At 47.6% G+C, this 26949-nt stretch overlaps 1 protein-coding gene across 1 annotated transcript; it reads left to right on the forward strand.

Annotated features, from left to right (window-relative positions):
- Positions 1-887: 887 nt before the first annotated feature.
- Positions 888-25320, forward strand: GPRC5A (G protein-coupled receptor class C group 5 member A). The gene is made up of 4 exons (XM_046013923.1): positions 888-1292; positions 17892-18820; positions 21068-21126; positions 21453-25320. Exons 2-4 carry the CDS (start codon positions 17899-17901, stop codon positions 21543-21545), a joined length of 1074 nt encoding a protein of 357 aa, XP_045869879.1. The 5' UTR covers positions 888-1292; positions 17892-17898; the 3' UTR covers positions 21546-25320.
- Positions 25321-26949: the final 1629 nt, after the last annotated feature.

The following is a 26949-nucleotide window of genomic DNA, read 5'->3' on the forward strand; positions in this document are numbered from 1 at the left end:
TGGGGGTGGGAACAAAGCTGGGGAGCCCTAGGCCTCCCCCTATGAATTCACAGGCACAGTAACGCAGATTAGTTTACCAGGTGTGACAATTGGCGCCTTAAAAGCCCCGAACCACTCCCCCACCCCCACCCCATGACAGTTGGGGCGGAGCCTTTCCTGAGACCTGACGCGGAGGGGCAGCTAGTCTAGGATTGTTTGACAAGTAAACAAAGCCAAGTTTCACTAGGATTGGCTTGATAAATGGAAGAGGAGGGGGCCGCGAGGGAGGGGGAACCAGACTCCAAAAGCAAATTCCTTTATTTCATAATTTTATCTGGCGTCCCCATTCTCATCAACGTTCATTGTCCCTTTGCTTTCAGAGAGGCAGTTAGGAAAGCACAGAGATAATGATGTCTGCGCCCTGGGACAGCATTCACAGTGCACATCTGACAGTTCCGACCAGTGGAGTTGCGGAGCTGACTCTGGACCGCCGAGGAATTTTCCTTGGTTTCCACCTGGCTTCGGCTAGGAAGCCAGAGTGTGGTCACCCCGTTCCCCGCGCCTGGCTTCCCATCCTGCACGGGTGGGTGAGAGTGATAGAAAGGTTAAGCCAGGTGGAAAGGTGAGAAAATCCCGTTGCTCCCGCAGTAGGCGAGGAAGGCCCACCTGGAGGTCAGCTCTCCTTGCTACAGACGCGCACAGGCACCCGCACGCGCGGGCTGGGGGACCCGGGATTAACATAGGAGCTACCACCCCGGTCAGCCCTTGCCCTGGGCGGAGGGGAGTGCCCGGCGGGGGTTGTGCCGGGCGGGGAGGGCGGGTGTCGCTCCCCGCAGCCCCCGCCCCGGACGGGACAGCTGGAGGCCCGCTAAGGAGCGGTCCCCTGAGTCGCCTTTCCTCCGCTCCTTGGGACCCGCCGGTGCGCGCGTCCCGCGGCCGTCGGATGCGCTGGGTGGGGCCCGGGTGGTTCACCCTGCTCCCCCCCACCCCCCCATTTCTAGGGTGACTGTGCCGCTGACGTCAGACGGCTTTTGGTTCATTCCCTGGCACGGAGAGTTTATTTTCACGACAGCAAGCAGCGCCGCGGAACTGGAATAGGCGTGTCCTCTCCCCCGACCCTCTCCCGCCCCTTGTCCCTCTGCTCACCCCCTCGCTTGCTCCCTCCCTCCGGCGACTGCTGCCTTTATAACCGCTCGGCGCCGCGAGGGCGGGATAGCGCCTGCCGGCTTCCCCAGAACCCAGGGGCTCCAGGGCCGCCTCCGACGCGCGGGAAGCGAGCAGCTCAAGTTCACGCGCCAAAGCTAGGGCTTAAGGTAAGTGAGGCGCACGCCGCGGGGGCGCGCTGGGTCTCCGAATTTAAATCCTGGGCGGGGTCGGGGGGAGTGCAGCGCTGCATGGGGTGGGATACAAGAAAAGGGAACTCCCTGGTGATGGACTACAGCTGTCTATGAGGGGGAAAAAATCCCAAGAAAGGAATTTCTCTAGTTTAACTCAACTCAGGTTTTTTCCCCCGCTGAGTTTCCCAGGCTAAGACAGAGGCGGAGAGCCAAAAGACAGGATAATAGTTTGTGCTCAGACACGTTGTACAAACTTTTAGCAGGTGGAATCCTGGCTGGGCAGGTGAGCAGTTTTGGGATCGTACTAGGGGAAGAAAAAAAAAAGGAAGGAGATTTTATTTTTTATTTTACTTTAAAAAATATTTTATTTATTTGACAGAGAAAGAGAGCACAAGCAAGGGGAGCAGCAGGCAGAGGGAGAGGGAGAAGCAGGCTCCCTGCTAAGCAAGGAGCCCTCTGTGGGGCTCTATCCCAGGGGCCTGGGATCATGACCCAAGCGGAAGGCAGACACTTAATCTTAACCGACTGAGCCACCTAGGCAAACCCCCCCACAGCCCCGCAGCCCAGAGAAGATTTTATTTTATTTATTAATTTTTAAATTAAAAAATTTTTTAGAAGATTTTATTTATTTGACAGAGATCACAAGTAGGCAGAGAGAGAGGAGGGAGCAGGCTCCCTGCTGATGGGAGAGCGATACGGGACTCCATATCAGGACTCTGGGATCATGACCTGAGCCAAAGGCAGAGGCTTAACCCACTGAGCCACCCAGGTGCCCCCAGCGAAGATTTTAGAGGAAGGGATTGGGAGTGGAGAGGGTTGGGGATTGAGAGTAGGGGAGATGGTGACAATTGCTACTTCACGCAGGTGCTGAAAAGTTTTGGTTGATTTTGTCCTTCCACAACAAGCATACCCTTCTGAGTTTTGGGATATAGATTGTAGAAGCCACGGCTTTCCTTGGTGTGTCAGGCTGTGGGCTCCACCACATTCCCTCCCTGGCTGTCCTTTGAGTTGCTCAGGAACCTCATTGCAGATGGAAGTTGAATATCCAGTAACAGCCTACCTTCTGGCGACAGCTAGATAGGACCCAGGTATGGTCTCAAGGCTGTCTGAAATGCTCCCTTCAACTCCATGGGGAAGGAAGGGTTAGTCATAGGGGAAGCCTGCTCTGAATCTAGGAATTTTTTGAAGGATCTTTGGTTCCTGACTTCTCTCCATGCTGATTTTCTCCTCAGGCCACACCTGTTGAAGGGTTCAGTTGAATCAACCGCTGCTTAGGGCTCATTCCTGAAGGGAAAAACCTGAACTGCTTCAGATAGAATGGGCTGGGGCCCATGGGAGGGGTGAGAATGGGGGTCAGAAGTTCAGCCTCCAGGTCTGTGTGCTGGCTCCTACTCGGAGAGGGAAGAAAAGGCAGAAAGGAAGAGTCAGCAAAAGCGTTACCTGGGAAACAGGGGCTCCTCTGAGGGTATGGCGAGACGTGGGTCCTGGGGCAGATAGAAAGGATCAGAACATTCCTGGGACGTGCTCTCGGTCTTGAATCTGGAAAACTGATTTCTCATCTAGGCTCTGCCTCACTGTGTAGCTATGAGGCAGCCAGGTCCTGGGCCTCGTGTTCCTCCTAAGGAGTCTTGGGAAGGCCCCCAGCTCCTTCCCATGGCTGAAATTCTAGCCCCTCTGTGTCTGCACATGTCCCTTTGGGAGTCCACCTTGGAGTCTACTTCTTGTATTCCACTCCTTAGTGAAAACTGAAAACGGATTTTATTTATTTATTTATTTTTAAAGATTTTATTTACTTATTTGACAGAGAGAGAGTGAGAGAGAGCGCAAGTAGGCAGAGTGGCAGACAGAGGGAGAGGGAGAAGCAGGCTCCCCACTGAGCGGGGAGCTCTATGCAGGGCTCAATCCCAGGACCATGGGATCATGACCTGAGCAAAAGGCAGCCGCTTAACCCACTGAGCCACCCAGGCACCCCTAAAACATACTGTTTTTGTAAATGTTCCATAACCACTTCAACATAAGTAATCATATGGAGCACAGGTTGATAAACTAGGTCCATGGCCAAACACATCTCACAGCCTCTTTTTGTAAATAATTCTGTTGAACACAGCCATGCTCATCTCTATGGCTGCTTTCAGCTACAAACATATGACCTGCACAGCCTAACCTACTTATTAGTTGGCCCTCTACAGAAAATGTTTGCTGATCACAGATATAGAGGATCTGAATTATATGATTAACAATGGGGATATGAACATATGAACAATAGATATGAACATAGAAAACATGAACATAGAGATTATTTCAATTAAAGTATCTATAGAACATTTATAAAAATTTACCATATTATTATTCCTTTGTCTTTTTCATCTGCTGAAGACTGATAAAAAATATTGAAGTCTCCTAGAAGTATTAGAGTCTCCTATAGCTAGTATTTCTTTTGATTTCTCCTTGTATTTCTGGTAGTTTTTGTTTTATGTATTTTGGTGGTATGTTATTCAGTGCACGAAAGTTTATAATAGTTGTATCTTAAATGTGGAGTATACCTAATTATTAAAAAGCAAGATTTTTGGTCCATATAATATCTTTTTGCTTTAACTAAATTTGTGTGATATTAATACCTTAACTTTTATTTCTTCATTTCTTTACCTTCAGCAAGCTATTTAATTTTGTACTTGATATATAATACCTGAAAAATAAACACTGTTATTATTACTTATATTTGAATTTATTTACATTTTTTGCTTTCAGTTTTTTTTGTTTTATTTTTAGAGGCGGGGAGGGGAAGAAGAAGAGGGGAAAAGAGAATCTTAAGCAGGCTCCACAACTAGGGGGGAACTGCCTTGGGCTGATCTCACAACCCTGAGATCTTGACCTGAGCTGAAATCAAGAGTCGGATGCTTAACCAACTGAGTCACCCACGTGCCCTGACTCTGAACTGTTTCTGAATCCTGTTGTTTTAGGCAATGTTCTTATAAGTATTAATATAGTTTAATTCAGTCTTTTTTCATTTAATATTTTATTTATTTATTCATGAGAGACAGAGAGGCAGAGAAGGAAGCAGGCTCTTCACAGAACAGGAAGCCTTATGTGGGACTCGATCCCAGGACCCCAGGATCATGATCTAAGTCAAAGGTAGACACTCAACCGACTGAGCCACCCAGGCATTCCTAGTCTTTTTTCAGATGAAAACATTACCATTTACATTTATTGTAATAAGTGTTGCTTGTTACTGCCAAATAATTTTTGGCCACATGGTCTGTTCTCTCCGTCTTTTCCCACATTAGATAGCCTCTATCTACTTGGGTGCTTAAGTGGCTGGTTGTGCTATTCTAAGGGCTTAGACACAGCCTTGTAAGGAGGGATGGTAAGTTTAGCTTTGGACTTGTTGGATTGAACATGAATATGTTCCCTTTATATATTAAAATATTTAAGGGGTGTCTGGGTGACTCAGTCAGTTAAGCATCTGTCTTCGGCTCAGGTCATGATCTTGGAGTCCTGGGATCAAGCCCCACATCAGAGTCCCCACTTGGCGGGGAGTCTGGTTCTCCCTCTGCCTCTGACCCTGCTTGTGCTCTCTCTCTCTCTCAAATAAGTAAAATCTTAAAACAAATATTTAGAATAAAGTGTATTTGAGGATTGTGAGCTGGTATAGTAGTAGAGGACTTTATCCATCTTTTCCCTAGATATTTTATTTCTTAAACTCCTGGGCCTAATCGCTTTGGAAGTTTCACTCAAAATCTTATTTTCTTTTGTGTTTTTAAAAAGATTTCCAGGGTGCCTGGGTGGCTCAGTGGCTTAAAGCCTCTGCCTTCGGCTCAGGTTGTGATCCCAGAGTCTTCAGATGGAGCCCCACATTGGGCTCTCTGTTCAGTGGGGAGCCTGCTTCCTCCTCTCTTTCTCTGCCTGCCTCTCTGCCTACTTGTGATCTCTGTCTATCAAATAAATAAACAAAATCTTTTAAAAAATAAAAAGATTTCCAGTATTTTATTTTATATTCTGGCATTTTATGTTACAATAATCTAAATTTCATGTGCTTTGTTTAGAATGGAGGAAGATGGTATGTAATGATCCGAGGGATCTACCTGAAAGTGATGAGGTGGCCATCAACACTGTAGTTATACTTGTTTAGATCTGCCCAAGGAGGTTCAGTAATCTTTTTTCTCCCAGTTAGTACAAAGAAACTCAATTCAGTGATGTTATTCAGATGTTATTCATAAGCTGTTGCCAAAATCATTTTTATGTCATCAGAATTAGGATGACTACTCGGAACAGGGGATCCTGGAGATTTCCCTGTGGACACTTTCCATTTATAACTAATCCTTCATCAAGGGCAGAGAAATTCCTGTGGGACTCCACCCTCATCTTAGAACTCAGCCTAGATAAAAATACGAGGATAAGCATCAGTACGTATTCATCTTCAGACCTTCTCCATTACTCACACTTGATAATAAATAACTTGCTTTGAGTAAATATTCAGTGGTCAGTCTTAGTCCAAGACATTGGCTCTGCAACCCTGGTGTAGATCAGAGTGCCTATCGAGCACCATATCTACAAGTGGAAAATTGGCTCTGTTATCTTAAGAAGCTTGTTAGCTGATGGTTGAGTCAACATTGATTTTAATGTTTAACATAAAACATATATATGGAAAAACTTGAGAGCTAAGAAATAATGAAGAGACCCACAAATTCAGAATGAGATGGGCCTAATAATTTTTTTTAAAAGATTTTATTTGTTTATTTGACAGAGAGACAGAGATCACAAGTAGGCAGAGAGGCAGGCAGAGGGGGAGGGGGAAGCAGGGTCCCCGCCGAGCAGAGAGCCCGATGTGGGGCTCAATCCCAGGACCCTGAGATCATGACCCGAGCCAAAGGCAGAGGCTTAACCCACTGAGCCACCCAGGCACCCTGGGCCTAATAATTTTTTAAAAACCTCAAGATAGAGGTAAGTTTTGGGCTAAGTTTTGAAGAAGTATGGCACATGGCTTGTGACTAGGAGGGGAAGGCTCTTTCTGGCTGGGAGAAAAATGTACACGTGGAGGCAAAGAACACGACTTTATCACAACGCCTTGGGTAAGCCCAGTTACCTTCTGGAGAGAAATAGCTCTTGGAAGAGTGGCTTGTCTTGTGTGAAGGTGGAGAAGGGGGAGTTAGGAAGGCAGGAGGAGAGGGGTGGACCCACGGAGAAAAACCATGAGGCTCAAATTGTGACTGAATCTGTTAGATAAAAAGGGGCTAAAATGTTAATCCACAGATCCCTTCCCTTCTTTGTTCCTCTTCCTTACAGCATTTAACTGTATCGACTGCTCTTTAATTTTTATTTATTTATTTTTTGAAATTGCTCCTTGGCTTCTGGGAAACCACTCGGGCTTATCATCATCATCATCATCATCATCATCATCAACCCCTGATCATTTTTTTAAGCACTTTTCGCTGACTCCTGCATTGACGAGGTGGTGTTCCCCTGGTCCTGTCCTTGGCCCCCTTCTCCATACTTGCTCCCTGTGTGATCTGGTTCTCCTCTTAAAGCTTCAGATACCTCCTCTAGACCCACCCGGCATGTAAGGTGGAAGCCTCAGATTCGTAGGTCCGAGGGTCAGCACAACCTGGGGTCCTATAGCCTGGCTTCTAAGCACCGTGAGATCTCAGGCAAGTTATTTAATTTCTTTGTGCCTCAGCTGTGAAAAAGGGGCTTAAGAAGAAGGGTTGTTGAGGGAATTGAATGAAACAGAGTGTAGTCCCGAGGAAGCTCTCAGGACTTCATGCTTATCGTTTCTGGATGCCCCCCCCACCCCCTTGCATGGCCCATATTTATCTTAGATTCCGCACAGCTCCATTTGGCCTTGGTGCTCACTGGCCTGCGTTTCTAAGTTCCATTCAGTTGTGTAAGCCAGAAATCTGAGAACGAACCTGGGCTCCTTCATTCCCCAAGCCCCGTCTCTTCTGCCTTCCTAAAAATCTCCCACTATTCACCACACATCTTTCACGCCTCTCCTCCTTGGTCTCTATAACTTAAAAAAAAAAAAAAAAAAGACCCATTAGGTGGACGAACTCACTGTTTCTGCTGTGCCCTCAGCCTTCCTTGCACACCCTGTGCCCCCTTGTTTGTATGTCGGTAGGACCCTACTGGTCCTCCCAGGGGCAGCAACCACACTTTGGATCCGTGTGACTCATACATTTAACACAGTACCTGACACAAAGTAGGCACTGAAATGTTTGTTGATTGAGTGTAGGCTCGCTCACTGTGGAGACTTCTCAGAGCCCGTTTAAGTGGAGAGAGGCTGGAGTCGGGGAGAAAAGCTTCAGAGATCTTGACAGTGATTTTGACATAAAATGAAAAATTACATTATGCTTAAGACTGCGTGTAAAGGGATAGTCTTAAAGCTACTTGACACTGGACATGGAAATTCTTATTTATTTATTTATTTATTGAGGAGAGCAATCGCAAGTGAGGGGGAGAGGCAGAGGGAGAGGGAGAGTCTTAAGCAGAGCCCGATATGGGGCTGGGGCTCCATCCCACAGTCCTGAGAGCACTGCTGGGCTCCATCCCACGACCCTGAGGTCACAACCCCAGCCAAAACCAAGAGTCCCACGCTCAACCCACTGCACCACCCAGGCACCCCTGGACATGTAACTCCTAAGGGTCAGTCTTCTCACCTGCAAAATGGGTTGTAGAAATAGTAAGTGAGACAGATAACAGATGTAAAAACATGTAAGTGAGAGAATACCTATAAACACCTGAACAATCTGCATTTGTGCCCGGCTCTGGGGAGCTCAGTATGTGACAGTAGTCCTCACTGTTTTTACTCGTCATTATGTAGTGACCATGACAATATATCAAATGGGGCAATTCAGGAGGAAGGAGAAAACTAAAATGCTAAAAATGCACACATTTGCCTGGCTGGGGGACGTGAGGACTCAGTTTCAACAATCACAGGTTATTCGGTATTTATTCCCCAGGCAGTGCTAACAGGTAGGTATTGTCCTCTACATTTTCAGATGACAGAATGAGATATGTCTCATAGGAGGAAGATAAGATTGGCTTTGGCAAGGCCTTGGGCCCCAGGTTATTCACGCTCAGATACTCTGGGGTGGGGCGGGGGAGGGGAGGGGTGCAGGACCTCTGGCCAGCCTGCGCCACTTTCCAGGTCTAGGTAGGCTTCAGCATCCCACCCCCCTGGGGAGGAGAGAGGGGTGGGGGGGAGCTGCAGGACTCATCAGTGCTGGCATTTGTGCTTGCCTAGCAGTCAGTGCCATACATCTGTGTCTGTGAAGATTGAGTCTAGGTCTAGGGTCAGCATTGCACTACCCGGTGGCTTTGTCCCACAGGTGCGCCTCCGCCTGGTGGCCCTCTCCACCTGCACTCAGACCCTGAGTCACCTCCAGCCTTGTTAGGGAGTTTGATCAGGAGTTGGCAGGACGTGTACTTTTAATGACGGGAGGTGCGGCAAGAAGAAGAATGAAGGGGAGGGAAAAAGATGTGGCAGTTGTCCAAAAGGAGCTTCCTAGAAGGGTGAGCAGTGAGACTGGAGTGGGTTCTCACCCTCTCGTTCAGCACCCCACCCTCATTTTACAGGGGAGAGGAGGGACATTCCAGATTTGTGTCCGCATCTGATGCAGTCAAAACCCCTTCTTTCTAAAGGGGTGGGGTAAAGACTGGGCTTGGAGTTGAGCCCAGAAAGTGACTCCTGCCTCCCCCTTCCTCCCTTCCCTCCCTGCCTTTCTCCCTCCCCTCTCCCCTCCTGGTCTTGTGCTTCTTCCTTTCTGCCTTTTACTTCTCCTTTTTCTTTATAACTTTTCATGCCCTGACTCATTCCAGAAGGACTTAGGACAGTGCCGGGTGACTTCAAGGCCTCATTTGTAGGTGTTGGTGAGTTACTGGACGGTGAGTGGTTAGCTCAGTTAGCGGCTGCAGTAAGTGAAGGGGATCTCACTCTTATGACTAATGAAAGTCCTTTCCTCACGTCCCAGGTCAAAGGCTACATGCACTAAAACTGTACCATGTTCCTCCAAAGTGCAGGATTTAGTCATCAGGGAGTTGGGTGGGAATGGAAGACCGGATACTGGTAAATCGCTCTCGGCTTACCCGGAAATCTCAGGATTCATGCTCTCCTGGGAGACCCCTGGAGTCATTTAGATGGGAGCATGGTTCCAGACCTGGCCCAGAGCCCCTAGCCTCGGACCCAAAGTGTGCTCTAGACAGCCTGCAGGAGGAGGAGGATGGGAGAAAGGGAGGTTAGAACTCAGGACAGCAAATAGGAGCTAGTGAGGAAACCAGGTCCGCCCCACCCCATCTCAGGAGCAGCCCTACCTCACTCACCAGACTCCTCTCCTATCCCTGTGCACACTTGTCCATCCTGGTTAGGCTTTTACCATGCATCGGGTGCTAGTCCAGAGACTAGGGAGAAACACTGAATGTCTCCGTCTACTCAGAGCCTTTGAATCCAGAGGAAGATACAGACTTAGCAATAGGCATAGCAGGGCTGTGTGTGCTATAGGAAGCACAGGGCAGGATTATGGCTCTTCCCCAACTCCCCCTCCCCGACCCCCTCACCTCCCTGCAAAGAGTGGCTTAGAGGGGACAAGCCCGGAGAAGCAGGTGGGTGTTTTGAAATGGTCCAGGAGAGATGGGCAGCCTTAGGGTGGGGAGACATGGAATATTCAAGACATGGAGAGATGGAAACCATTAGGACATGCATGTTGGGTCTGGTAAAGTGGGACAAGGATTTCTCAGGCAATTTCCCAAATCAGAGGTAGATGTGAAGTTGGCTTTTAGTGCCTCTGCCCCAGTTCACAAATGGGGAGACCCCTGCGATGCCTCCCGGCCCGCTCTCACCTTCTCTCCCAAGACCTACTTTCCTGCCCTGCCTCCTGCAGCCAGTCTAGGGGACAGTCACTGTTTTCCCATATAGGAATCTGAGGGTATGCACAGTTGGAACAGCTGGAGCAGGTCCCAAGCAGTCACGCCCATTTCCGAGGGCAGGTCCCTCCTGGCTCTAAAGTTCTTTCCAGACCAAGGGCTCCTCGGTGTAACTTTGGGGTTAGAGTTCCGGTTTGAACCCCCACCCTGCCGTTTCCTTTCTGCATGACTGGGCTGAGTCAGCTGACTTGTGCCTCAGTTGCTGCAGGTGGAGGACAGCAGTCAGGATGGCCCGAGCTACAGCACGAGGTGCTTGTGATGGTTAGGAGAGGAGAGCCCTAAGAGCGGGACTGGTGTGCACTAGGAGTGTGTTCGTGACGAGACTTTCTGTCCCCATTCAGAGCAGTCCAAGAGTACATCGATTCTTTCAGCCCCCATGTGGTCTTTGTAGGCGCTAGTCCTTTCTTGTCTGGAACCTGGATCTCTCTGTCCTTGCCTATGGTTCCAGAGGATGCCCAAAGAACCCTGGGTTACATTCCATTTTCTCTTTCTTCCTCCGGCCCTCCATTTTTCTCCAAGGCGGGTTTCGCTAGCTCCTGGCAGTTCCTATTCTCAAATGCTGATTGCTTCCTCTTTCTCCACAAACCTTGCTTTCTAGAAGTCCTTTTTAGCTTCTCAGAACCCTGTCCTTTCCCCGAGCCACCTTCCCTGTCTCTTTTACTCATCTGGGCCACTCCCTGGGTGACACAGGGTCTTCTCTGTACAGAGCTGCTCGTGAATAAGTCTGAGGAGTTTTTTTTTTTTCCCTCTGACCAAATTCAAAGTACTTAGAACATTTCAGACCCATTGCACAATGCCTGCCCTTGCTGGGGAAAGAGGTGGAGGAAGGCTAACAGAGGTGAAGTAAGGATAATTCCAACAAAATTAGTCACTCAGATAAAACGTGTTTGTTAAGAAAAATTTTTAAAAGAGGTTTGTGAGAGAATTAGGAAATATGAACCCTAACTGGATATTTGATATTACAGGGCTATTAACTTTTGAAGTGCGGTTAAGTTAAAAAGGAGTTTTATCTTTTAGAGAAACACACTGAAGTGTTTGTGCATAAAATGACAGGATGTCTGAGGTTTGCTTAAAAATAATCTGGTGAGTGGGGGTGGTGATGGTGTTGGAGCAGAATTGGCCATTTATTGGTAATTTCTGAAACCAAGTGATGAGCCTGTGGGCTCTTTGAGTCTGCTTGACAATGTCAACATTTCTTTTAAAACAGTGGGTTAGGGAGAGAGAGAGTCAGAGAGCAAGTAGGTGCGGAGGCGACGGGCAGAGGAAGAAGCAGACTCCCCGCTGAGCAGTGAGCCCCACTCGGGGCTTGATTCCAGGACGCTGAGATCATGGCCGGAGCCAAAGGCCACTGCCCAAGTGAGCCACCCAGGTGCCCCTAAAAACAGTGTTCCAAAGGCACTTCAGGGACTGTTTGCCCATCTCCCCATGTATGATTGGAATGGGCGGTGGAGGTGAAATGCAGGGCAATTGCAAACCCATGGCCCATTGCTCTCGTTGGATCCCGGTCTGCAGGTGCCAGGAGGCCCAGGACACAGCCCTCTCCTGCACAGCTGCCACTAGAAGGGAGGGGCCAGAGATCTTAGTTGGCTGTCTCAGCTGAGGGCCAGATGTTCGGCCTCACTGTTCCTCTGGCCAGCACCACGACTGACTGTCCTTCAGGCAAACACCTCATCTATCCCTGTTAAGATTTAGAGTTTTCAGGCCCAAAGTCCTTCGTGGTTATGGGGCCATGCTGATGACTGCTCCTCAAGGGACATTTCTACCTTGAAAGCTGGGGAGGGAGCAGCTGGCAGGGTGGGACAGAGAGGGGGAACCACCTTTGCAGTGAGGCCTCAGCCTTCCGACAGATTTTTTTTTTTCAGCGTAACAGTATTTATTGTTTTTGCACGACACCTAGTGCTCCATGCAATACGTGCTCTCCCTATTACCCACCACCTGGTTCTCCCAACCTCCCACCCCCGCCCCTTCAAAACCCTCAGGTTCTTTTTCAGAGTCCATAGTCTCTCATGGTTCATCTCCCCTTCCAATTTCCCTCAACTCCCTTCTCCTCTCCATCTCCCCATGTCCTCCACGTTATTTGTTATGCTCCACAAATAAGTGAAACCATATGATACTTGACTCTCTCTGCTTGACTTATTTCACTCAGCATAATCTCTTCCAGTCCCGTCCATGTTGCTACAAAAGTTGGGTATTCATCCTTTCTGATGGAGGCATAATACTCCATCGTGTATATGGACCACATCTTCCTTATCCATTCATCCATTGAGGGGCATCTTGGTTCTTTCCACAGTTTGGCGACCGTGGCCATTGCTGCTATAAACATTGGGGTACAGATGGCCCTTCTTTTCACTACATCTGTATTTTTGGGGTAAATACCCAGCAGTGCAATTGCAGGGTCATAGGGAAGCCCTATTTTTAATTTCTTGAGGAATCTCCACACTGTTCTCCAAAGTGGCTGCACCAACTTGCATTCCCACCAACAGTGCAAGAGGGTTCCCCTTTCTCCACATCCTGTCCAACACATGTTGTTTCCTGTCTTGCTAATTTTGGCCATTCTAACTGGTGTAAGGTGGTATCTCAATGTGGTTTTAATTTGAATCTCCCTGATGGCTAGTGATGATGAACATTTTTTCATGTGTCTGATAGCCATTTGTATGTCTTCATTGGAGAAGTGTCTGTTCATATCTTCTGCCCATTTTTTGATATGATTATCTGTTTTGTGTGTGTTGAGTTTGAGGAGTTCTTTATAGATCCTGGATATCAACCTTTTGTCTGTACTGTCATTGGCAAATATCTTCTCCCATTCCGTGGGTTGCCTTTTTGTTTTGTTGAGTGTTTCCTTTGCTGTGCAGAAACTTTTGATCTTGATGAAGTCCCAAAAGTTCATTTTCAGTTTTGTTTCCTTTGCCTTTGGAGACATATCTTGAAAGAAGTTGCTGTGGCTGATATCGAAGAGGTTACTGCATGTTCTCCTCTAGGATTCTGATGGATTCCTGTTTCACATTGAGGTCTTTTATCCATTTTGAGTTTATCTTTGTGTACAGTGTAAGAGAATGGTCGAGTTTCATTCTTCTACATATAGCTGTCCAGTTTTCCCAGCACCATTTATTGAGGAGACTGTCTTTTTTCCACTGTATATTTTTTCCTGTTTTGTCAAAGATTATTTGACCATAGAATTGAGGGTCCATATCTGGGCTCTCTACTGTTCCACTGGTCTATGTGTCTGTTTTTATGCCAGTACCACGCTGTCTTGGTGATCACAGCTTTGTAGTAAAGCTTGAAATCAAGTAACATGATGCCACCAGTTTTGTTTTTGTTTTTCAACATTTCCTTAGCAATTTGGGGTCTCTTCTGATTCCATACAAATTTTAGGATTATTTGCTCCAGCTCTTTGAAAAATACCGGTGGAATTTTGATTGGAATGGCATTAAAAGTATAGATTGCTCTAGGCAGTATAGACATTTTAACAATGTTTATTCTTCCAATCCAAGAGCATGGAACGGTCTTCCATCTTTTTGTGTCTTCTTCAATTTCTTTCATGAGTGTTCTGTAGTTCCTCAAGTACAGATCCTTTACCTCTTTTGTTAGGTTTATTCCCAGGTATCTTATGGTTCTTGGTGCTATAGTAAATGGAATCGATTCTCTAATTTCCCTTTCTGTATTTTCATTGTTAGTGTATAAGAAAGCCACTGATTTCTGTACATTGACTTTGTATCCTGCCACGTTACTGAATTGCTGTATGAGTTCTAGTAGTTTGGGGGTGGAGTCTTTTGGGTTTTCCATATAAAGAATCATGTCATCGGCAAAGAGAGAGAGTTTGACTTCTTCATTGCCAATTTGGATACCTTTTATTTCTCTTTGTTGTCTGATTGCCGTTGCTAGAACTTCTAATACTATGTTGAACAAGAGTGGTGAGAGTGGGCATCCTAGTCGTGTTCCTGATCTCAACGGGAAGGCTGCAAGCTTTTTCCTATTGAGGATATTTGCTGTGGGTCCTTCGTAGATAGATTTTATGAAGTTCAAGAATGTTCCCTCTATCCCTATACTTTGACATGTTTTAATCAGGAACGGATGCTGGATTTTGTCAAATGCTTTTTCTACATCAATTGAGTGGACCATGTGGTTCTTCTCTCTTCTTTTATTGATTTGTTGACAGATCTGAAAAGGGGTGAGGTGGAGAGGTGAAGGTGAGAGCAGAGGAAATGCGCCCAGCCTGGATCTCTCCCTTCCCCAGTGTATAGTGCGCTTGCAACCAGCCCTGGGCTGGGGGCTTCTCCCTCTCCTATGCTCCTGGCACACCCCAGCCTGGCCAGTCTACTCCTCCCTTCCCGGTACCACCCCCACAGTGGGTGTGCACCTAGGCAAGGCAGAACAGACCTTGGGGACTTGGGTTTCAGGGATGCCTGCCCTCTCCCTCCCATTTCTCACCCTGCACTGCCCTGAAGAGGTAGAACAGGACCGTGATCCATTCTTTGCTCTGTGCTCCGTGTGTGGTAGGCATGACCCTGCAGTAGAAAGCAGGTGACACACCCTGGTGACAAAGGGCCATGGGAAGCCTGTGGCAGTAATGGCACATTCTGTCTGTCTGTCTGTCCCTTCTGTTCTACTAGGGCACTTGTCTGTTTTCTCCTTAACCGCTGACTCTCTAGCCTAGTGACAGGCACATGGTGGTGCTCAGGACACATTTGTTGAGTGAATGGCTGATACAATACCAAGTTAAGCATGGCAAGTCGAATTTCATTAAAAATTTGGGAATATAGGGATGCCTGGGTGGCTCAGTCATTAAGTGTCTGCCTTCTGCTCTGCTAGGTCATGATCCCAGGGTCCTGGGATCAAGCCCTGCATTGTGCTCCCTGCTTGGTGGGAAGTCTGCTTCTCCCTCTCCCATTCCCCCTACTGTGTTCCCTCTCTTGTTGTGTCTCTGTCAAATAAATAAATAAAATCTTTTTTAAAAGTTAGGAAGATAGATTGAAGCTATACATTATTTGTTATTTATATCACTTAAGTTATTTTAACACACCACACCTATAATATTCTAGCAGATGCATAATTGTGTATGTGTATGTGTGTTTTATATTGCATATATATATACATATATAATTTTTTTCCCTAATTGGCATGAGAATAAAACAATGCTAGGGTGATGACTATCTCATCCAACTGAAATGCAGGTTTTATATATTTTTAAAAAGATTTTATTTATTTGGCAGAGAGAGACATCACAAGTAGGCAGAGAGAGAGGGAAGCAGGCTCCCCGCTGAGCAGAGAGCCTGATGTGGGGCTTGATCATGACCTGAGCCAGAGGCAGAGGCTTAACCCACTGAGCCACCCAGGTGCCCCATATCTTTTTTTTTTTTTTTTTTTAAGATTTATTGATTTCTTGGAGGGTGGGAAGGAGCAGAAGGAGAGAATCTTTTAAGCAGACTCTGAGCTGAGTGCAGAGCCCAGCCATCATATGAGGTTCTGGATCCCACGACCCTGGGATCGGGACCTGAGCTGAAACCAAAATTCAGATACTTACCTGACTGTGCCACCCAGGCGCCCTCGGATTTTCTATCTTTAAGGGAAGCAGTTGTTTGAGTTCTGTCTGCATTGACGAAGATGCTCGCTTGTCCTGGGCAGTTAGTGAGCAATGGCTCCTTCCATTTCCCACTGTGCTGTTTCCCCGAGTTGAGGTTGGATCTTGAAGACGTAAGATAGAAGAAAGAGACACGGGTCTTCTTTTTCCTTTTTTTGGGGGTGATCACAGCATCCCACAGAGCTGTGAAGGGCCAGAGAAACCTTGTCTATAAGCATTTATGGGCATGTGGTGAAGACATTCTGGCTGTTTTATCTGCTATCAGGAAAGAGACAGGCTGGAGTGAATGTTTTGTACCTTTTCCTGCTTCCTGGTCCAGTGGTTCCCCTTCCTTCCAATTCCTTTCTGCACTGTTAGGTGTTAGAGGAGGCCAAGATCTTTCGCTGGTTATTTTCTGTGGAGGGGTTCTCAGTGAGCCTTCTCTTCCTCCAGCCCGGTCTCCTACTCCCTGCCCTGACTGTATTTCTCCTCAAGTCGTTCACAACTAACTTTTCACTGCGAAGTAAGCGATCCTATCAAGGAAAAGAAAATCTACAGCCCCCTCTCCCACCCCAAATCTGTTGCAAATAGCATTGACAAAACAAAAGGAATTGTGTCCTAGATAAACAGCCAGATAATCCAGAAAAAAATGATAGGTTGTTGATAAACTTTCGAAATTCAACATCTTCCCTGACATTGACTTTGGACTTTGAGTACCGTGTATTTTAAGGAAATGTACAAACTCCTTCTCTCTTCCAGTTTCCCATTGTATCTTCCTACCATGCCCTGAATTCTTAGGAATTTGATTTCGTGAGGTTTGGGACATCAGCTGGGTTTAAAATTGACTTGAAGTTTGTGGGAGCAGAGAAGGAAGCAGGTGTGGGAGATAAGGAGAGATATAAAGGAAGTATAGCCAATCAGTTTTGTTTTTTTTTTTAAGATTTTGTTTACTTACTTATTTGAGAGCAGGGATCCTAGAGCCAGATAACTTATGTTCAAATCCTGCTTCTGCCATTTTCCTCGTGGTATGATGTTGGGGAAGTAACATCACTTGTCTCTGCCTCAGTTTTCTCATCTGTAATACATGGCTAATATTTTTTACCTCCTGGGGGTGCTGTGAAATTTAGCTAATAAATATGACAGGTGATTGGAAGAGTTTCTGATCCAGAGTAAAATTGAGCAGTAGCTATCGGTAATATCTTTCACTGGATTATCCACTGGTTTTTGGTGTCTCCTCCAGGACTTCCCTCCCTACAGATAGTTAATAAAGAACTCGTTGGGACAGAGAAGACTCTTCCCATCACTTTTTGGAATAAGACTAGAGCCAGCTTTACAAACTTTAAGGAGGGAAAAAAAACCCCTTCTAACATATGACGAAAGAGCTGACAGGAAGAGGTTTCAGTGCTGGTGAAGTGGATGTTTGTTCTTCCACAGAGAAATCTGCAGTTCAGATTAACTCCTCATATCCATGAAAGAATGGGATGCATACAGGGTGCCTGGGTGGCTCACTTGGTTGAGCGTCTGCCTTTGGCTCAGGTCATGATCCTGGGGTCCTGGGATCGAGTCCCATATTGAGCTCCCAGCTCAGCGAGGAGTCTGCTTCTCCCTCTGCTCCTTCCTGCTCATGTGCTTGCATGCTCTCTCTCTCTCAAATAAATAAATAAATAGAAATCTTAAAAAAAAAAAAAGAATGGGATGCTTACAAATGCCTGAAACAGATAAAGGTGGGGGAAAAAACCCTCGAGACTGATAAATGATGATTAAAGTTTAAGCTTAGAGATTTCCAAGTTCATGAATTCTGACACAGTACCAGCCCAATATCAGGAACCCTGGCAAGTTATTTTTCGAAAGGAGACCTCAGAACCCCTAACCAGAGCACCGAGTCGTCTGGCGTCAGGGTACCCATTAGTATAGCTTAAGTGTGGGGAGATTGCGCGTTTTCCTTCATCAGTCTTTAGAATTTGCCAGGAGAGCTGGAGACACGTTGCTTTATCAAAGGAAGCAAATTCAGGGGCAACACCCTGGTCAATCTTTTTGGGTCCCCGTGCCTGAGTTTGTTAGGAGATTCACTTCTCCCTCCCCCCAACTTTGCTTCCACGCAGGACCAGAATGGCCACCACATCCCCTCCTGGTTGCCGCTCCAGCCTGGCCACCAGATACCATAGACTTTGTGATACGACTGAAATCTGGGGCATTGTCCTAGAAGCAGTGGCCGCAGTTGGGGCAGTGACCTCGGTGGCCTTCATGTTCGCTCTCCTGATTCTCGTCTGTAAGGTGCAAGACTCCAACAGGCGAAAAGTGCTCCCCACCCAGTTCCTCTTCCTCCTGGGCGTTCTGGGGATCTTCGGCCTCACCTTCGCCTTCATCATCCAGCTCGACAGCAGCACTGGGCCCACCCGTTTCTTCCTCTTCGGGGTCCTCTTCTCCCTCTGCTTCTCCTGCCTCCTGGCTCATGCTTTCAACTTGACGAAGCTGGTGCATGGGAGGAGGCCCCTGTCCTTGCTGGTGATGCTGGCCCTGGCCGTGGGCCTCAGCCTCGTGCAGGACATCATTGCCGCGGAGTACCTCATCCTCACCATGAACAGGACCAATGTCGCCATCTTCTCTGAGCTTTCAGCCTCTCGGCGCAATGAAGACTTTGTCATGTTGCTCATCTACGTCCTCTTCCTGATGGCGCTGACCTGCCTCACATCCTGCTTCATCTTCTGTGGGGCCTTCCGCGGCTGGAAGAGACATGGGGTCCACATCTTCCTCACCATGCTTCTCTCCATCGCCATCTGGGTGGCATGGATCACCCTGCTCCTGATTTCCACCTTTGGCCCCACATGGGATGATACCATCCTCAGCTCGGCCTTGGTGGCCAATGGCTGGGTGTTCCTGTTGGCTTACGTTGCACCCGAGTTTCGGCTGCTCACAAAGCAACGGAACCCCATGGATTACCCTGTTGAGGATACATTTTGTAAACCTCAACTCATGAAGCAGAGCTATGGTGTGGAGAACAGAGCCTACTCTCAAGAGGAAATCACCCAAGGTACAGAGCATGGCTGGGCGAGGATCCCTTGTAGAAGGATGGGGGGAGAACCGTAGGATATTGTAACTGTAAGGAACACTCAAGACAGTCTGGGTCATACCCCTGACAAAATAGGAAAGGTCCCCAAGGCTCAGATCCTGCTTAAAAACATCCAGCTAGTTAGAGTTCTAATAGAACTAGAAGCTGGCCTCTGGAGTCTTAATCTCGTACTTCCTACACAATAACCTGTGGGTTTCTCTGAGTCAGAATAAGACGGAGAAAAGGAATCACTGAAGAAATCTCTAGAGACAGGCAGGTGAGATTGTGTTCTTTATAAAAGAGAAATAGGTATTCCTTCCAGAAATGTGGAGCCTTTATAGATTTGAATAGAGAAAGCCGCACCATGATTTCTTCCTATGGTCACAGAGCACGGAGGCAGGAGAAAGCCCTTTTATCATAAACCAGCAGGGATCTCCATAAAGCTACTGGGGATTCTGATTTATCCTGAAGAGCCACATCTGGGGCGTGGGAGGGAAGAGGTTTTGTCTGACATAAAAGAGTCTATCGATTTGGCTCCTGCCTGAAGTTGTGAGAAACCAGGTGTTATGTTGTTCTCACAACAAACAAAGGGCTAAACTCGTAGCTAGTGACTGTCCTTGCCCCCAAGGAATCTATTCATTGATTTCTGGGCCTAATCAAGGGAGGGGGATGGGTTCGGGCAGGAGAGAGGGATGGGAGCCAGCGAGATTCTTAGCTTCAGCTAACAATTTTCTCTGCCCTTGCAGCCGGGGGTGCAAAGCTCCCTGGTGCTTCTCACAGCAGCTGTGGTCCCTGTCCTGGGCACTGGAAAGCCTGAAGGGAAGCGGGGATGTCTGGAGGAGATATCTTAGCTCCACCAGCTCCTGTCCTTTCTCCTGCCGTGGCTCTATCACCACACTCCTGGACTCTCTGTTATCAATCCTTAACCACGATTCCTCCCTTTCATCCCTCTTTGCATTCATTTTATGGACCACTGTCACCCTCATCTCCCTGAAATACTTCTTGGACTACCACATTTTCCTGCTCACGTACCTCGCTGGCTCCCCAGTACCCACCATATTTGCTCAGGGAGGAGGCTTTTCACAGCCAGAACCCAAGACCCATGGAAGCCATGCTCGGTCCAAACAATCCCAGTCACCGCCTTTCCCTGTCTGTGTGTCCAGGCTCCAGGCACGTCCTTCTCCCAGCCCTCCTCCTTTTCCAGTCACACATTCCCTAGTCTCATTATTCACTCCACCCACAAGCTGTAGAACTTTGAGATGCTCTTATCAGAGTGTGTCCCATTCCATAGCTATTCATGTGGCTGTCAGATAGCCCTCCAGCGTTAGCCTCAGGCCAGAAGTCATTCTGGTTAATCTTTAGATTTTTTTAAAAAAGATTTTATTTATTTATCTGAGAGAGAGACTGAGAGAGAATGACAGAGATAGTGAGAGAGAGAGAGAGAGAGAGAGAGAGAGAAAGAGAGAAAGAACACAAGCGAGGAGGAGAGGGAGATGCAGGCTCCCCGCTGAGTAGGGAGCCCAATGTGGGACTTGGTCCCAGGACTCCAGGATAATGACCGGAGCCGAAGGCAGACCTGTAACTGACTGAGCCACCCAGGTGCCCCTGGTCTTTAGATTTTCCACAGGATCTTATGTAGAGAAAGTATCTGAGGTATGTGTAAAGTATACTGAACAGGTACATTTTGGGGGGGATATCAAAGGGATGTTTTAATTGTTTTCATGATGATTGTATGCGTTTTCTCTTCCGTTCCAGTGTTTAAATCCCTCTCATTTTCCCTAAAGACACAGAAAACAATTGCTCGAAAGTTCTGCCCCCTCCCAAAGAAAGTAAAAAGAAAAAAAAAATTTTTTTTCTTGTGGACAGTTAAGGAAGTGGGTAAATCCTCAGTGAGATTCACTTCTGGCCAGATCTATATCTGAAAAGACTGGTTTCAAATGGCTTTTGGGGTGGTCTTGGGATGAGGTGCCCTGGCAGGGAACTTTCTGGAAAGGTGCATCCCTAGTGATCCTCTATTGGTAGCTATTCATTTATTCCTTCAATGTGGTGCGTGCTTTGTGCCTGGCCCTGGGCCTGGGATAGTCTCTTCCTCCATGAACCTTAAGATTCTACTGGGGAGACAGACAGATAGCAGGGCATGACTGACTGACTGAGTGGGGGTGAGCACAGGCCAGAGCAGGAAGCCGGTTGGGCCCAGGAGCTGTAACCCCTCCCCTCCCTCTCTTCCAGGTCTTGAAGAGCTAGGGGATACACTCTACGCTCCTTATTCGACCCATTTTCAGCTGCAGGTAAATGGTTTCTCCTTTTTCGTCAGGGGCATTAGCTCTCCGGTATGTTTGTCCTTCAGGAACACAGGCTGTAGCCATTCTGAGGGCCCCTAGATGGCCATCTTGGAAGGACAACGTGTCTCCTTTCCTGGATCTGCCTCAGGGGTTAGCACTGGAGACTGAAGTATTCCTAGTGTTCTGGAGTATTCCCAGGGGACAAGGAGGGGCACTTCAGGGGGACGGATGGGAGAAGGGGGAGAAAGTTAAGGTTCCTGCCCAGATTGGAGCTCTGTTGAAATTATCTGGGAATTGGAGTGGGCTTAACAATATGGCTGCTTCCTTTTCAGAATCGGACCTCCCAAAAGGATTTCTCCATCCCACGGGCCCAGACTCGGACTAGCCCTTACAATGACTATGAAGGAAGGAAAGACGGCAGTTAGCTGTTCCGAAGAGTGGGACGGACAGCAAGTCAGCCAACCAGTGGGGAGTTCCGAGGGCTATGGGCTAAATCCCGAGCCTCCCAAGGAAACTGTACAAAACCTTTCAGGAAGAACTTGCCTTGCCTTGGCTTCTGGAGTTGCCGGGCGGCTAACAAGACTCCAAGGCCTAGCACTCTAGTATTTTCCTTTGTCCCAGGCTTGGGATACTTCTTTTAAGTGGGAGGGAGCCTCCAGCAACTCAGGGTGTGCCCCTTACTGAGCCCAGTCATTCCAGCAGTGACTAAAGCCATGGTCATCTGAGGCTTGCTGGCTCAGTGAGCTTCAGGAGCCCGCTCTGGTCGCTCAAGGCTGGTTTTGGGAGGACCGCTCGGCCCAGAGCAGAGCTGCAAATGTGAGTGAGAACAGCCAAGGCCTGTCCCTGCTGAAATCTACACTGGAAGCCATCGGACTGTCACGCTCCCGCCTTGTCTGGGTACGAGAGACCACAGGTACCCCAAATGTACCCATCTCTGTGGCACTACCATGGGGCCCCTGTGGGTCCCCAGCACCAATTCACTGGTCTCCATTTCCAAATTTGGTGTCCATCCCCGGACATAAGCTCCCCTGTCTGCTTTCCCAGAACTTTCTCTTCTGTATCTCATGGGCAGGGGACAAGCCCAATTTCTCCTTGGTGGGAGAATTCATGCTCTGTTCTTGCTCTAAATTCCGGGCACGGATTCTTCTGTCGTCCCCTTGCCCCTCAGCTTCTGTAAATAGCTTCGCACTGTATTCAGCACCTGTGTTCTGTAAGTGGGCATTGTCTACAAATGGGGAGTGTTCCTTGTAGAATAAGTTATTCCCCGCTCCTCATGTGGAGACGCAATAAAGATATGGTGGCAGGTCCTTGACGGTGGCAGAGGGACAGTGCGAGGGGTGTGCACTGGACTTGAAAGAGAGACGGCGGGCACTCGTCTTCACATGGAGCTGAGGTCCCGGAGCTGAAGTTCAAGGTTCAATTCCACTGGGTGTGCATTTGACCCTTCTCTAGACATTTCTCCTTCTCCTCCTTATGTCAAAGACAAGTGTGTTTTCCCTATTTGTTGAGGTGAGGGGCAAGGGTGACACGGGAAGCCAGGAAAGGTCACAGATCCTAAGGTTTTGCTGCAGGAAGGCAGAGGAATCACGACCTTGGAATGGGGTTTGGCAGGCCAAGTCGGACAGGGATGAGATTTCAAAGGCAGCTTCACAGTCCCCAGGTTTAATTGTAGGAGGACATATATTCCAATCCCTATTTGACAAAATTGGTTCATAATATCCTTTGGAAAAGACACAGTACCTGACAGTTTTTATTTACTTAATTCCAGAAACAGCTGTGTGGGGTAGGGCCACAGGGAACAGTTATTGACGAAGAAAAAAAAAAATCCCCATGTACTGAAACGGATGACATTTAAACACCTTGTAGCTGAGTTAGGGGGTTACCTCCTAAGAGCCCAACGCTCTGCTTTTCATCAAAAGGAAAACCTGGTGTGGGGAGAGGCTTGGTGATGTTGGAGGTGAACTGACGACACTCTGAATTAAGGATGTTCACGTGCCACAGAGATTTGGTTGATTGTTTCTCACGTGGCTTTGTGCTAACATTAGCCTAGTTTTGCGCTGAAAAGGGGGAATTACAAATTATGATTTGGATCCTTCTAGACCATTCTAGTCTTTTCTTAAGAGGCCATAACCTGGTGAGGTTGTTATGAGGGGAACACAATATAATTCCAAGTCTATCTGTCGCAGTGTAGGTACTCAAGAAATACACATTCCCTCCCCTCTTTTCTTTCCTCCTCTGGGCTTTAGCCTATCAACCAAGCAAAGGGGGCTGAGTGAAAGGTAAAGCCACAGAGGACCCTGGATCTGCTTTCTTTTTAGGGAAGAGCATCTCCCAGACTTTTGTATCTCTTCAACCTCTTCAAAAACGGGAGAAAACATGGGGATGGCACTCTCTTCTAAGAAATACAGCATTGGGGGCATCTGGGTGGCTCAGTGGGTTAAAGCCTCTGCCTTCAGCTCAGGTCATGATCCCAGGGTCCTGGGATCAAGTCCCACATCGGGCTCTCTGCTCTGCAGGGAGCCTGCTTCCTCCTCCTCTCTCTCTCTCTCTCTCTGCCTGCCTCTCTGCCTACTTGTGATTTCTGTCTGTCAAATAAGTAAATAAAATCTTAAAAAAAAAAAAAAAAGAAATACAGCATTGGGACAAGTAGACCATCTCCTCACAGACTTCTTTTCCTTGCCAGGAGGTAGATAAACTCTCCCCATTCAAACAGCCCTTGTCATCCTCGTGGCTGCTACTCCATCTTCAGGTATTACGTGTTCAGGACGTAATTAAACTCTTCTGTTAAAATAGGGACATTGCAGGGACTGCAAGTGTTGGTACCTGGCGATTGCTGTGACACCCGAGAAGAGGGTTTCAAAGACTTCCTGTTAGGTCTCCACCATCCCTGGGCTGAAATAGAATGTGCAGATTTAGCCCAGCCTGGTCTCTGAGTGATGCCGGTTGATTGACTACTGGGAACCCAAATGGCCTCTCCTTTGAACTAGGTAATGAAAGGAACCTCAGCAATCTTCCTCCCAGCTTTCACCGCCAGGTGGGAAATAGACTGTCTCACTTCAGGTTGGGGGCAGCTCCACGGCTGCCATACTCCACGTTTCCACTTGATGGCGGTAAAACCTCAGGGATGGCCCTCGGGGGGCCGGGCCTCCGCGAAGCAAACCTCTTGCCCCAGCTTTCCGGTGACGTTCAATGGGCTCCAGGCCAATGCGTCCCATTCTAAAAGGCTCCTGTGCCTGAGCTGTTCATGCGTTCCCTCCCGCTCTGACAGACTTTCAGGGCCCCGTGTCTTATTTTTGTGAAATCCTCCAAGGTATTTGGAGCCCATTTGCATGCAACCTGGCATCTTTGCAGATAGCGGCCTTATATGCTGTTATTAATGCGCACGAGTATTTATGTGGTGAGAACATCGGCTTTCTGTCAGGAAAAGCGTGCCCAAACAAAGAGCACTGCCTGGCCCCGGAAATGGAAATCCCTCCCATCCTCCAGCCCCAGTCCCAGCCTGCATTCTGGGTTCCCTTCCTGCATTTCTACACTTGTCCTTACTGCTGAGACCGAACTGTGCCCAGCTTATCTTTTCCTTCCTGGCCCGCTTCCTTCTGTAGCAATCAAGGTTCACAGGGCTGCCTCGTCCCAGCCCCAGTCTGAAACATGGAATTGTTTCAGAACTGGAGGTGGAGGCGTCAGAGAAATCTTTCTCCAGCGTCCTGGACTGCTGAGATCTGAGATCTGGGATTCGGGCCATCCGCCTCCAGGTTGAAGATGGGAGGCCTTTGCACGTTCTGGGGGTTCAACCTGTGGTCATCTGGAATCCCTTCCACCCAGCGCCGACAATGCTTTTCCCCCTGCCTTGGCTTTAGGACAATCTGGGTATGCAGATGGCTCTCTGTGGCCATGAATCAGGGCCTGACCCTCATTTCTGCAACCTCCAGATTGCTAGAAGTTTCTTAACCCTTCAGAATGGAACACTCCAGTGCCTGAAATGTCGGGGTTTGAGAAGGTCACAGAACTTCTTTTGTTGGTGCCTCATGGCGTTCATTGTACAGAGCAAAGAGCTCAGGCCTAATGGAGTTAAGGCACTGAGACCAAATTTCTGGTTTTGTCTACTGCCAACACTTGTGTGGTCAGTTTTAGGCCTTTTCTCCCGAAAGTGGATGTCTGAGTAAGGACTCATAAAATGACCACGGTCACTCTCTATTTTAAGTTTTCCTCTTATTTTCCTTTGCACCAACCCCCTCCTCCATTGCCTTTTCTCCCCTGATCTCCCCTCTAGTCATCATCTTTCCCTCCTGCATTTAAGCTGTGGCGAGAAGGACGCGGTAAAGATGGGCATATTCTGGTTAACCCCATGTCACACTCCCATGAGCCCCAAGCCAAATGAACATTTCCCTCTCAGGAAAGTAGACTGACAAAGGAGGAATTGTAGGACAAGGCAGAAGTATAAAAATAAAAATAATAAAAAATAATAAAAATAAAAAGGGGCACCTGGGGTGTCCAGTTAAGGCTAAGCATCTGACTCTTGATCTCAGCTCAGGTCATGATCTCGGGGTTGTGGAATCAAGCCCCAAGTCGGCTCCACACTGGGTATGGAGCCTGCTTGGGATTCTCTCTCTCTCTCCCTCTCCCTTTGCCCTTCCCCTGCTCTAGTGTTCTCTCTATCTCTCAAAAAAAAAAAAAAAAAAAAAAAAAAGTCAGAGTTCTTCATTTCCCTGCCAGCATGAAAATCCTTCAACTCCCCTGACTCCCATATTAAGTCAAAACCCATACAGGTCCCTCCTGCTCTCCTTTGTAGTATGAAACTAGTGCTTCCCTCAGGGGGCTTTGCTGCAGCCCGGGGGATGGGCATCCTCACTCCCCCTGTATTTCCTGAGGACAGATTTCTGAGGCAGTCCTTGAAAACCTTTGGGAGTAACCCTTCTATTGTCATAACCTGAGCCACGTGTCTCAAGCACCAGATCCAAACAAGTTCTTCAACAGAAAAGAAGGTGACCCTTGAATGGAATTTGGTTACCACAGGTACAACACCAAACTGTCCGGTCTCAGCTGCTTCTCCTCCAGGCTCCCTTCTGTATTCTGATCTATTAATCCTGCTGGATTTTTATCAGCTCAATTAAAAAAAAAAAAAAAGAACCTCTGGCAAGCCCATGTAGCTACGCCCTAAGCTCTGGGGCAAGGTGGTGGGGGCCAGCACTGTAGAAGTATTACCTCTCTCTAAGAAGGAATAATTCCAGATCAACTTTTTTTTACCCACAAGAAATTGAAACAGAAAAAGCATAGATTGCATTTGGCATGCTATCTTTATGAACAAGATGGGAAAAGGCAGGGGTAATGGTAATAAAGTTAGGTGGAGTCCTAAGTCAAACATTCCAGAAGACCTGATCATTTAGAGATAGAGGTCTCTAGTGGTTTTCCACAGGGCTCTGTCTTTGGCTCTGTGTGGGTAACACTTTAATCCACCACTCGAATAAAAATAAAACATATTTATCCAGTTTTGCACATGACACAACATTAGGAAAGACTGAATAATAAAACGGAAGGCAACTGTATTGCAAAGGACTGGAAGCAAGATCCCACACCAAGAATTTACTTTAATAGATGTAAATGTATTCTTACCCCCCAAATAAATCACATAAACATTGTTTGGAAAGGCTTGGTTTGACAGTAGTTTTCATGGAAAAGGGCTGGTAGTTTTAGGTGTCTACAAGACTGACAGCGCCCAGTGATGTGGTTTAGAAGGGCAAAGAGCCAATGGCATCGTAGGCAAGCATTGGTGAGATGGTGAAGCCTGGGTCAGGGCGGGTGCTGTTCCCGCCTAATCAGGGGGCACGGTCT

This window comes from Meles meles, chromosome 7 (genome assembly GCF_922984935.1).
Source record: "Meles meles chromosome 7, mMelMel3.1 paternal haplotype, whole genome shotgun sequence".
Classification (NCBI taxonomy): domain Eukaryota; kingdom Metazoa; phylum Chordata; class Mammalia; order Carnivora; family Mustelidae; genus Meles; species Meles meles.